The sequence below is a fragment of the Puntigrus tetrazona genome, chromosome 12 (genome assembly GCF_018831695.1).
Source record: "Puntigrus tetrazona isolate hp1 chromosome 12, ASM1883169v1, whole genome shotgun sequence".
Lineage (NCBI taxonomy): Eukaryota > Metazoa > Chordata > Actinopteri > Cypriniformes > Cyprinidae > Puntigrus > Puntigrus tetrazona.
Window position 1 is genome coordinate 8,693,361 of NC_056710.1, and position 13,239 is coordinate 8,706,599.

Below are 13,239 nucleotides of genomic sequence, written 5' to 3' on the forward strand. Positions count from 1 at the left end.
TAGGTGCTGAACTACTCGCAGGGAACCTTCTCTCTTCCAGTAGTTTTTTTTTCTTATGAGGGACTGATGGCCAGACTGAGAACAGTGCGCGTCTTTGTGTGCCGCAGAGCCGCGGTCTGAAGTCTCATGGGACTCAACGAACATATTTCGCATTCGGAAAATCATTTTCCCCTGCTGCTTCGGTTTCGCTGTCCGTAAGAACTAGGGTTTTAATGGCATGATTTTGTTCTAAACCTTATTTTGTAAGTGTTTTGTTCATGACGGAGCGATTTCTTAGGCTGAACTTCATTTGACGGAGATTATTGAAAACCGTGGGGGAGTCATATATATTTCTTCAGAAGGTGAGGGACATTTGAAGAATTTTATTGTGTTTTTTAAAGTGAGCTACTAAATGTTTTATTCCTTTTTGTAAATTGAGTGCGTTGTGACTTCAGATGCCGAGTCTAACGGCAGAAGCATGTTTCACAAATTATAAAATAAACTTAATAGCAGGGCGTATACTCACGCTGAGAATATTTCATTCGACAGTCTACTAAAAGGTTTCCTCAACACTGATTGGGCAACAAAATACATTGATTTAATCGACAACGTACAACGTACCCTTTTCCACAGCTTACCTGGTTAGATCTATCTTAATAACGAAGCAAGCTGCCACTTTATTTACTGTATCCCAGTGTTACTGACAACTTATTTACAATGAATAAATGTAAAAATATAGCTGTTATAAGAGGATTTCATTGTCAGATTTCCCATTGGAGTCTGCTCCTGAAGTGCCTGTTTTGACATTCGGTTGTGAAGCAGTGAAGGAGTTGCATTCAACCATAAATTATGTGAATGCCTTCAATTCAGCCAGTTCAAACATACCAGCAGAGCTCAACACTAAATCCTCAAATCATGCAGCGTTGGCAAGTTTTAATTAAGCTTGCTGATTTTTTTCCCCCTTACACAGTAGCCTGAATAAGGTTAATTAAGATACTTGGTGTTACCTTTTGTTTTACGCAGAAAGACCAAAATGTTTAGCCTTCCCACATTGTCGGTTATGATGTTACTTGCCCTGAAGTTCCATACTGTGCAGTCAGGCAAATGCCCAAAGTTCTGCATCTGTGACAACATCCAGCTCACGGTTGCTTGTGTCAACAAGAATCTCACCGAGGTGCCGCCTACCATTGATGAGGTAATCTGTGCAACACTCTGACCACTATGTCCTTATTTTTTACAGAATTTTTGCATTGCTTTTATGCTGTACTCTGTATATCTCCAAGATAACAGTGAAACTCGACCTGAGAGGAAATGACATGCAGGAGCTTCCTACAGGGGCGTTCACACGCACCCCTTACCTCACCCACCTGTCGCTGCAGAACAGCAACATCCGAAGGGTGCGGGAAGGAGCTTTCCGCAGACTAGGCCGGCTGGTCTTGCTCAATCTGGCCAACAACAAGATTGAGATCCTGTACCAGGTGAGAAATGCAAGACAAAATGGAATTGTCTTTATGGTTGTAATCCTGAACATTTATTGCATGCATCTCATAATTTTCTCTTCTAACAACCTAGGAGTCATTTGATGGGCTTTCATCGCTGAAGCAGCTAATTATTGAGCGAAACAGAGTGGAGGAGATCCAGCCTGGAGCTTTTTCACAGCTTGGCCTTCTCAACCTCCTCTCACTCACACATAACCAATTGGTGTTCATACCTAACATGGCGTTTCAGGGTTTGCAGAACATCAAATGGCTACGTCTCAGTCACAACTCTCTCAATTATCTAGCAACAGAAGCATTTGCTGGCCTCTTCACTCTTACACGTTTGAGTCTGGATAACAATGAACTGCAATTTTTTCCCACTGAGACGATGACAAGGTGAGCTTAAATAAACATTCTAGGTTAAAGTTATTGACTTAGATGCCATGAACAGTGGAAATTATGAATTAAAGAAAATCTTTTTAAAAAGTTCACCCAAAAACGAATATTTGGTCATCATTTAATTCACCCTCAAGCAGTTCCAAAACCGTATGAATTTATTTGTTCTGCTGGACACAAAAGAAGATATTTTGACTGTTTGTACCCAGGCTACAGGCTGATTGACTTCCATAGTATATATTTTTTTATTACTCTGGTTGCAGACTTTCTTCAAAATATCTTGCTTTGTCTTTGACAAAACTAAGAAATGCTTACAGAATTGGAACTACTTGAGGGTGTGTTAAATGATAGCAGAATTTAAATGTTTTGGGTGATCTATTTCTTTAACTTTAACCTTGATCAGTGAATCCAGAGAACACCAAATTAAAAATCTTATTTTTAACTGAACTTTTCACTTTTTTTTTGAAGAACCAGTTCAAATCTCTTAAATTTTTAAGTCTCTTAAAAACAGTGATACCCTAAATTGCTAGAACACCAGAGAGATATGGAAATAATGACATTTTTTGCAATAATTTAAAGCTATGTTGTTCTAAAAACAGAATAATCAATTAAATATTATCAAATTTCTTTTCACTCATCCTTTTCTCTCCAGACTTCCAGAAGTAACTCGTTTAGAGCTCAGCTACAACCCCATGATCTACTTTGGAGAGGAGTCTATATCTATGCCCAAACTCACTCACCTCTTCCTGGATCATAACTCCCTGCAGGATTTTTCAAATGCAGCTATCCTGCTTTCCCCTCGTCTCGTTCATCTGGACCTAAGCCATAACCAGCTGCGAGTCCTGCAGGCAATGGCCCCCGGCTCTCCCAAACTGACTCGCCTCAATCTGGCAGGCAACCCCATCTACTGCAGCTGCTACATGCGGCCTGTGCGTGAGTGGGCGATGCAGGAGCGTGTCCGCTTGGGTGGTACGTGCGGAGGCCCTGCACATCTGTCCGGTGAGAATCTGGAGGCGGTGCTGCCCGTTGATTTGCGCTGTCAGAGCCATGAGGCCATGCTGAAGGCCGAGCTGGAGGAGCTGAGCAGACTGCCCACACTCCCGACAACCCCACCTCCAGATATAGTCAATTGCCCAGCCAACTGTCAGTGTGAGGTGAGTGAAAACTTAGTGGGGTTGATGCAAAATAAGAGTGACTTGCAAAGTCTTTACATTGGTCAGTGACAAGACATTTTTAAACAATATCTTGTTTAAAAATGACAGAAAGGTAAAAAAAAAAAAATATATATATATATATATATATATATATATATATATATATATATATATATATATATATATACACAAATACATTTTAATGCAAATAATTTACCTTAATTTTAATGCTAAAAAACACTATTGTCATTGACCCAAACATATTTTGCAGGCTGAGAACAACCACTCATCTTGTGAAAACAAAGGCCTCACCAAGATCCCCCGTGGTTTTTCACCAGACACACGCTTGTTGGACCTGCGAGGCAACCATTTCCACTACATCCCTGCAAATAGTTTTCCAGGCACTGCGGAAGTGGTTTCTCTTCACCTGCAGCGCTGCAAGATCCATGAAGTAGAAGATGGGGCTTTCAGTAGTATGAAGAGTCTGGTCTACCTCTACCTCTCAGAAAATGACCTCACTTCATTGAGTCCTGAGGCATTCAAGGGGTTGTCCCATCTTACTTACCTCCATCTAGAGAAGAATCGTTTCACCCAGTTCCCCAAAGGAGCATTCAAGCTATTGCCTGGTCTGCTGGCTCTGCACATGGAGAATAATGCTATCACTAAACTACAAGCAGGAATACTGACAGGTGCTGAGAAACTGAGGGGCCTCTATCTCACTTCCAATGCCATCACAGCGGTTGCTTCCAGGGCCTTTGATCCTGCACCTGACTTGGATACTCTTCATTTAGGCAGCAACAAACTGAAGGAAGTTCCAAGTGAGGGCCTTTCTAAAGCCAGCAGCCTTGCAGAGCTTAATCTCTCCCGTAACCCTATTCGCTGGATCGGAACTGGGGTTTTTCAACCAGTTGCTGCTACACTTAAGCATCTTTATCTTAACCATATGGGTTTAGAAAAGGTAAGGACAGAACATTTTCTAATGCTGCAAGAGGAATGCCAAACTTAAATCTCTCTTCTATCTCTTACCTTTTGAAGGTCTCTAAAGATTCACTAGCAGGACTGGGGTCTGGCCTGAGGAGTCTGTTTCTTGAAGGAAACCAACTTGAGGAGCTGCCAGACTTGGGTCTGCTCACAGGACTCGAGGTCATAAACTTGGCAGAGAATCCGCTGTTCTGCGATTGTCCACTGTTGCCTCTTCGCAAGTGAGTTTTCTTTATTATTATAATAAAAAAAAAAAAATTATATATATATATATATATATATATATATATATTTATATATTTTTATATTTTACAATATAGATGTTTTAACTAGATTTTTGGTTGAGCTTAGGTTGACCTAACAGATCTTTTCAACAGTGATGTATATTTAAAGTGATTTATCATATACAATTTTGCATGTCAATCTTCAGTATGTTTGTTTTGTCCTCATCTTTTACTTATTGATCCGAATTGAAAATATCTTAACTTCTCATATGCCATTGTTATTAGTAATATACTAATGGCAACCTCCCTGTGCTGATTTGTGTCAGTAATAGCTAGAGATAAGCATCAAATGCAAGTTTTGTTATGGGGCTATAGCCCTGTCAAGCCCCACCACCGATAAGTATATAGTGTACAAATGTATAGTGCATTATTGGGGATGCAGCAAGTATAGTACAAGAAACTTCAGGTCAAAAGATTGAGGAAATTTTGATTGTGAATTGAGCTTTAGCTGTAATACCAATTACTACTGTTCTGGTTGAAACAAGTTTGTTCTGGTCTTAAGGATCATTCATGATAGTGGCTTGAACTGACCTCCAGCATTGCTGATACTTGTTGTTTTTGACCATTTTATTTTTCCTTCTGCCACTAGGTGGATCGAGCAGGTAAATCTGAAGGTCAGAGCCACCTGTGGCCACCCACCAGAACTCAGAGGTCAAAGGGTCAAAGACGTCCATGTTTTTAAGAGCTGCCCAGGGGAAAAGCCTCCTACTGTTCAGCACGTAAAACAAACCAAGCCCACAAAGACTGAATCTGCTCTAATCAGTCCTCCAAAAGTCATCAAGATAGTCAAGGCCAAAGGCAAACCAAGCAAAAGTGCAAAACCTATTAGAATGCAGAAAAATACCACAAAGAAAAGGAAGTTGGTGTGATTCTGTTGTATTTACATCACAGTAACTGATTCACTTTAAATCATTTTTCATTGTGCTTGTTTTAAATGTGACTGTTAAGAGTGTTAAATTAACCTGCTTGATTTTCAAAACCTTGTGTTATTGCCAATTAAAAAAAACAAAACAAAACACACACACACAAAAAAAAGACACTTCTTGTAATATACTTTGAAATCACCAAGATCGTCTAGGCTTAATTCTGTTTCAAAAAAGGAAAAAAGTGCCTTAACACAAATGAAGTAATTTAAATAGGAGATTGCAAGTTTTCAGTAATGTGAAAAAATGAGTATGTATGAAAATAAAGTAATAATATAATCACTTAATTGTTCCTATAGTTTACACTTAACAGCTTGGTTGAGTTAAATATCTAGCAGTGTTATTTCAGGAAAAAAAAAAAGGTTAATAAACAGACTACCCTTTTTTATTAATAAAACCCACAAAGTAGACTTTCTGCTTCTCGCTTTTACTTGCACGCGTATACATATATAATTTTTTTTTGATAAGCAGAGTAAGGTTAAACCGAGTCCTCCTGTTTGAAGGTTGTGAAGGGTTCGGGGTTGTCACTTTCTTTGGTTTGTGCACTGGATAACAAAGGGGTTTCCATTTCCTCCACCTTCACTTTTACTGCAATAACTGTGGAGACATATACAAATCATGTAAAAATTAAGTATATACAAATTTTTTGAATATACTTTTTTTTTTTAAATGAAGGGATTGCTACATACTTTCTTCCTCAGGTTCAGTCTTTATTTGTAAGGTAAGTGGAGTGACAGAAGGGTCCGATGCCTCTTGCGATCGATTCTTCTCGGGATTCTCAGTGGGTTGGGCGCCTTGGGTTTTAGATGTAAATTTACCCATGTTTTTCTTTACAAATCTTCGCTCTAAAGTGACAAATACAGAATCATATGACAATAAAGGAAGCTACTAAAACACAATATAAAATGTAACCCTCATGTGCTTTAAATAGTTTAAGAATCAACAAGTAACCAAAAATGAAACATACTCCTCCTTCCCATAAAAGGTTTTGCCTTTTTACTTGAGCGTTCCTGACCCTGAGGTGGTTCTACACAAGAGAGCAAATATACAACATGTAACAATCAAATTTTAGACAGCATATGCATACTATTGACAATTATTTTACCTGGGCCGATGGGTGGCTGCAGCTGATAGCCAGTGATTTCACACCAGCCCACAGGATAAACCTCGGGAGACTGACAGTCTACCCACTGATCAAACTCAGGCTCCCAGCCATCAAAGTGGAGGAGGAGAAGCCGACCTATGCAGCGCCTAACAGTGGCCACACAGACCAACCGTGGCTCCATGAGGTCCACCGCCTCTAGCTTCATACCTGAGGTAAAGCCATGGCCTACATCATCCTGAGAAAGACCACAAGATGGGCTTAAAACATACAAACTCACATATTCATTGACATTGTATATGGCTCAACAATCAAAAAGTTTACCGTGTTGAAAAGTCTTCGTGGAGCAGCTACGGTTTCTGTTTCTTCTAAATATTTAGTCCATGAGAATGTGGCATGATCGTAACCTGATGAAAAAGGAGGCAATTTTTAACATTCAACAATTTCGTTTGCTTTAAAAATGTATTTTAGATGCTGAAGACATTACCAGGAGGTAGGGTAAGAGGTATGTTGTTGTTCTCACAGTATCCAACAGGTAAAATGGCATGTGAGCTGGCATGATAACAAAACCAGTCAGAGCCATCACCGATCTCGACACCGTCAATGCCTACCATGATGTATCCATCCAACAACACCTGAGTGATGAGATAAGACAGGTCAATGCAAATACTTTTAACAAAGTAATAAAATGATCACTCGAAGTCTGTATCGTACCTTACGGACTGATGCAACACAGATGTTCCCAAGGTTCAGAGGATCAATGGCTTCAAGTTTCATGCCTTCCTCAAAAAATGTGTCTCCCATGTAAACGGTCCTCAACTGTTTGAATAGAGTATGGAATTATACATAGTTTAAAAATATTGGTATTTAATTATTTACTAACAAAAAGTAAAAAAAGGAAATTGTGAAAATATGCTAGGTAAATGTTAAACTTCTTGAACTTGCCTTCTTGAACTGATCTGGCACACTTTTTTGAAGGACTTTGCGAAATGCTGGATGGCTACTCATGTTGACACTTGTATCTGTGTGAGACATATGCATGATATTTTCTACAAATAACATAAAAAAAGTAAACAATCTCTGACAAAATGGTATAAATCAAGAATTATGAATACATTAAGAATTTGTACCCAAGATTAACTTTTTATCAAACCACTCCCTCGTTTCAGTTATACCCTTCCAACGACTGGCTATTCATTAAAACAAGTCAACAAATAAGTCATGGGAACAAATTCTTCTTATATAACCATATCTTTATTGGTCAATTATGAATAAGTGAATAAATGTGTGATGTGTTGGAATCAAGTGTTTTTCAGTTTGCTCACGTCAACATTTTATTAATCTTTGTATCTCTGGGTTTCTTCTCACCTGTTTCTTTGATTGAGTGGCCCACACTTTCAGACCAGCCTACAGGGTGTAATAGAGGACTCTGCATGTGACACCAGAAATCTGAGAGCACTTCACCCGAGGGTCCCAGTCCCCCATCCTCATACAGCAGTCTGAGTCGGCCTCCTATGACAGCATCCACCACTGCCAAACGAGTACGGCTCACCTGCGAGCGATCGACCACCTCTACCCGAACCCCCTGCCTGAACGGACCCCTCAAACTGTCTGCCATCTGAAACACAGACAGATGGGAAACAGACGATAACGGTTACAGAAATAAAAGAAAAACAGATGGCATCAATGGAATAGTAATTTCCCAGAGCTGTCACCTTGACATGAAAGTCAACAGGAAGTGTGTGCGAGCCAACCAGTCTCTCCATCAGGTATGATTTCCAGTTTTTAATATGCTGGTGGACCTCTGTAGGGAAAACATATATCAAGATTTATCTTAATTATTAAAATTATTTGTATTATGGTGTAAGCACTCACCTAGAGGGGGCACAAGAAGCTTGCTGTTCACTGCACACCAGCCTATAGGATGAACATCAGCTGTGCCTAAATTGCACCACAGGTCATGGCTGTCATCATCCTCAAAGCCCTCATAACGCAGAAGAGCCATATAGCCTGAGACAAACACAAGAAATTTAATTAAAACACAATATCACGTAATGGTACCCATAGTTACATTTAACTGCACACTAAAAATGTACAATCTTTTAATTAAATGCTGTCAAATAAATAATTGTAATAAAATCACATCCAAAATAAAAGTTTGTGTTTATATGTGTACTGTTTTTATTATGTATATATAAGTGTGCACACATACAGTATATATTTACATGTATATATATATATATATTATTATTATTATTATTATTATTACTATTATATATAATTATATTTAATATATACAAGATTTTTCTAAAATATACACATGTATATTTGTGTTTGCATATATATATATATATATATATATATATATATATATATATATATATATATATATATATATATATACCCAGTACATGCTCATATATTATGTAAACAAAAACTTTTATATTAAATGTAATTAATCATTCAACACTAGTTTTAATAAAATACCATTTATTGTTTTTGTGTGCAGACAGTTAATTAGTATTGTTTTTTTATTGTCATTTTGTGTTAATATGTTGTTACAGGTTTAAGTAATTCTATACAACAAGTCAAAATTAAAATGACTTGATAAAATATAAATATAAAACACACTTAAGTTTGAGATCAGTAAATTAACTTAACATAAAATAATATGTTTATTCAACAAGACTACATTAAAAACTGATTGGAAGGTGACAGTAAAGACATTAATAATCTCATTCCATTTCAAATATATGTATTCACCAAATAAATTTGTCGAGCACCAAATCAACAAGACTGAAGTAATGTTTTTAATAATTCACATTGCACTTTAAAATATAATAATAAAATAGCAAACGGTTATTTTAGATTGCTATGATATTTCATTTACAGCGTTTTCATTTATCAATAAATGCAGTTTTGGAAAGAGACACACACACCAACCCCAAACTTCTGAATAATACCAATCATTCAAAATAATTTTCTATTTTATGACAAATATCAGTAATACAGAGCTATATACCTGTCAGCTGTACAACAGTGGCGATCCAGTACACCTTACTTGGCAAGGCTGCTTGAGTGTTGAGAACCTCCACTTTTAACCCCACGTAGACGTCGTCCCATTGAGCGCAGAGTGGCACCTGTGAGGTACAGAGTAACGGATTGACCACCAGAACGCAACAGCAACCACTGTTATAACGTTCAGCACATTTATTTTTCACGGGAACATTTTATTAAGCAGTTTTCTACAGTACATAGAAATCACTCACATGTCTAAAGCAGGATACTGGGGCAGCGAGAAGGCCATTTTTCTCAAGGTAATTACCCCAGTCAAACCCAGCCAAAGTAGCTTGGAAACAGACAGTACCGTATCAACATTTAGATATCTGTATAGCTCACTGTAGTGAAAGTTAAGAGTGAAGAGTTTTCTTACCATCTTGTACAAATGATCTGCTCTCCTGATGCTGCTGCTCACTGACTTTTGAGTGTGAAGCTTCGGTCTTTGATTTCAGAGACAGTTTGTGTGATGATTTCCTGCTGGGGGGCCTTCCCTGAGCACGAAGACACACAAAAACTCAATCACTGTCCGAATAAATGTGGGTATGTATACTTTACCAGACATTTCTACCTGGAGCCGCGCAAGAATTGAGGATTTCTTTGAGTTGGATGAGTATGAACGGGAGCACGACACACTACAGAAGCGCTTGGACCTGGAGAAAAAGGTTTCCGTGGTGCCTTTGGTTCCACACATTTCACATGTAACTGCAGACACATAAAATTAAGCTGGGTTTGCACATACTTATCCATGGAATGCACATGTTTATTAATATAAGCGTTCCTGATTTTACCTATTCCATCACTTTCTGCACAGGGAGAAAATGTCATAGAATTATTAACGTCTTCATCAGTGGAATTCTGCTGATTGTGGTGTTCTCCATCAAATATTCTTTCTTCTCCGTCATTCCATGTCAATTCCTGTTCCCCCTTTTTAGGAAAAGCAAAGTTATTTATTAATTAATCAAAACAATGGTTAAAAAAAAGCTTGGAGTATGTATGTTTTTTTTGCTTGTCAAGGCTGCAATTTAAAGTAATGGTTTAAGGTTGTATATATATATATATATATATATATATATATATATATATTTATATATATATATATATATATATATTTTTTTCATATGATTTATTCCTTGGTTGGCAAAATAACTTTAGTCTTCCTCAAGAAATCATGCTTTGTTGCCCAAGATACATATTATTATCATTAATGCTAACCACAATTGTTTTGAAAAAGTTTTATGTAATGCAGTATAAGTGTGTTCTGAATATATTTATTAGGTATATTCAAACAAAAACACATTTTGTGTATATATTTTTAAATAAATATATATATATATATATGCATGTATTTTTGTAATATAATGTATATATTAATATATTTAATATATATATATATATATAAAAACATTTTTCTTAAATATATACATGCATGTGTATTTATATATTCACAGTATATTATGTGAACAAATGAACAGAATATAAAAGTCTGTCATTTTCGATCAGTCAAATCTGACAATGCATAATAAAAGTATTAAATTCTTATACATACACATTTATTTTTTCTGCAGGTTTGGGCCTCCATACCTAGCCTAGGGCTTTTTTCAAGAGTACACTGAAAGAGTCCTGATGGGATACTCACCGATGCGAGCCGTTGAGGCTCAGCGGTCGCTCCGCGTCTCCTCTTCGTACAAAATGAACAGGAGACACCGCATCCTTCGCAGTTACTGCAGGGTGGTCGAATGAAAATCGTCGGGACAGCTCCATCCTTCAGTTTCAGCCCTTTAAATCCCATCGTCTTTGCAGCGGCATACGATTTCGGATCAAAGCAATCCTTGCTGAAGTGCTCAGAGCATAGATGGGAGTACGTCTTGCCGACCCATTTCTTTCGGGTCTTCTTGACCTGCTTCTCCCATTTGCGGAACTCTTCGGGGTCTTTGGGAAATCTGAACATTGCGACATTTTGCCCGCTGAATTTCCCACAGCCGTAAGCAACACATCGGTTAGGCATTGTGATTTATAATGTAGATTAGGGATCAAATCAAGGTCCGTAGGTATATAGTTTGCATCTGGTTCCGAATGTTGTCTGCGAATTAAGTTCAAGATGCATTAAAACACTTAAATATTTCAGATTACCACGTTACTAGCAACCTTTCAGTCGTGCACGCATATAAACAAAGCTTTGGGGAACACCTTATGAGTGGTAAACACTGAACAAAACGCTAAGCAAAAACATGCACGTTGTTGCTTGCAAAACAGAACTCAACAACAAAACACTCCTCACCTGCTTTACCACTTAGAAACACCAACGTGGTGTGGTTTGCTCCTCATCGCGGACAGCGCCATCATCCGGACTGGAGAACCAGACTAAAGTTACTTTTCAAAACGATTTTATTAACCAGTATGAATTTATACAATGGTCGATTATAATACGATACAATTTTAAAAGCCTCAATTGAACAGAACACTATGCACATTTATACAGTACACGGCAACAGTAATCATATATGTATTGAGATAGTCATATATGTATGCCATCACGCAGTGTGGTTCCATGGTGTAATGGTTAGCACTCTGGACTCTGAATCCAGCGATCCGAGTTCAAATCTCGGTGGAACCTGGCTTTTGTTTTCTTTAAGGTAACTAAAGACAAATACGCTGCATTTTATATTTTTGCCATAGAGTTGGCTTTACGTTGGACGCTCGATATTCGTAAAGTTAGGGACAAGTTACATGCGATATTGGCACGTTTATGTATGTAATTTCTAAATGCTTTGGAATACAGACCTGAGGTTGGTTTCTTTTTAAAGAAAACACATAGCAGACTATTACTGAAGTGAAGTATTAGACGTTTTACGTTTGCAGTACAAATAATAACTTTATATTTTATATAAAATATATTGCACTTTAAATGGCTGTAAAATTCATGTCTAATCACGTTTTGTTCCCAATTTGAAGCTGAAATGATTTCTGTGAGATGTTTTTGTGGGGACAGCATACCAAAAACACAAACTTCACAGAATTTTTGTTTTATTATTTATCTTTTGACAATCACCAAATGTGTAACTTGTTATGTAATATGACTGTCAGACATTTCCTACAATACGTTTTGTCAAGATTAAAAAAAGATTTGATTTAAACCACAAAATCTACATGTTTTTCTATCTTCATTTATACCCTTAAAGGATGACGTAGCCCTGAGATACATTTAGACAGATTATAAAAAACGTAAAGATTTAATTCATAAAATTTCATTGTAAACCTAATAAGATAATGCTGAACAACAGTTTTTTTTAAATGCTAGATAAACAACTAGATCAACTTTTATTGGAGGGTGAGAAGCTTTTCCACCAATGCGATTTTAAATGTATGAAAAAAGTCAATATATAAATATCTAAACATTCACAACAAACACCCTTTCCCTCCCTCTCAATATGTTAGGATTAAGCTCTTCCTTAAATTAGTGTAAATTAATGACAATTGTAATTACTCTGAACTGCTTATTTGCTACACTTTACCAAATTAGCACTGCTTACAAAAAACCTTTCTATACTTTGTTAAAGAAAGAAGAATTGAAAAAATACAATGAGGATAAAATAAGATTATTTTAATCGCTATAGTCGATGAGAAATCAAAAATCTATAAGTTATATCTAATAAGTTATTTTATAGTAACTTGACACTAAAATAGATACTAATTTACTAGTGTAAAACACAATTTTCTGTATATAAACGGTTTAACAAAATGTAGGTGTCATACAGCTGTAATGCAACAGAAATTTAGTAGGCCGCCAGCATATTAATTATTTAATATTCTGTATATTAATTTCTAGTGTAATGAATAAAAAAGATCGCACTGACAGTTATATAGATGTAGTTGACAACTGTA

General features: G+C 36.9%; 2 protein-coding genes and 1 non-coding gene across 5 annotated transcripts; 2 read left to right on the forward strand and 1 right to left on the reverse strand.

Moving 5' to 3' along the window:
* Positions 1-51: 51 nt before the first annotated feature.
* chadlb (chondroadherin-like b) lies at positions 52-5,141 on the forward strand. Its single transcript, XM_043254477.1, has 8 exons — positions 52-341; positions 1,003-1,174; positions 1,263-1,457; positions 1,552-1,853; positions 2,506-3,007; positions 3,279-3,965; positions 4,043-4,209; positions 4,862-5,141. Exons 2-8 carry the CDS (start codon positions 1,013-1,015, stop codon positions 5,139-5,141), a joined length of 2,295 nt encoding a protein of 764 aa, XP_043110412.1. The 5' UTR covers positions 52-341; positions 1,003-1,012.
* On the reverse strand, positions 5,133-11,724 carry l3mbtl2 (L3MBTL histone methyl-lysine binding protein 2). Of its 3 annotated transcripts, XM_043254475.1 has the most exons (18): positions 11,636-11,724; positions 10,994-11,437; positions 10,146-10,281; positions 9,926-10,059; positions 9,731-9,848; positions 9,567-9,646; positions 9,320-9,437; positions 8,173-8,307; positions 8,013-8,101; positions 7,666-7,915; positions 7,243-7,319; positions 7,012-7,116; positions 6,785-6,932; positions 6,622-6,704; positions 6,301-6,535; positions 6,163-6,222; positions 5,885-6,040; positions 5,133-5,792 (listed from the first exon to the last, which is right to left on the reverse strand). In XM_043254475.1, the coding sequence occupies exons 2-18, from the start codon at positions 11,360-11,362 to the stop codon at positions 5,674-5,676; spliced, it is 2,412 nt and encodes an 803-aa protein (XP_043110410.1). In that variant the 5' UTR covers positions 11,363-11,437; positions 11,636-11,724; the 3' UTR covers positions 5,133-5,673. The 3 variants fall into 3 exon arrangements, with proteins under 3 accessions (XP_043110410.1, XP_043110409.1, XP_043110411.1); XM_043254474.1 differs by lacking the exon at positions 11,636-11,724 and having other exon boundaries at positions 10,994-11,629; XM_043254476.1 differs by lacking the exons at positions 5,133-5,792; positions 11,636-11,724 and having other exon boundaries at positions 5,891-6,040; positions 6,173-6,222; positions 10,994-11,629.
* Positions 11,725-11,899: 175 nt separating this feature from the next.
* Positions 11,900-11,971, forward strand: trnaq-cug. The gene has a single exon. It is a non-coding gene; the product is annotated as a tRNA-Gln (tRNA).
* The last annotated feature ends 1,268 nt before the right edge of the window (positions 11,972-13,239 follow it).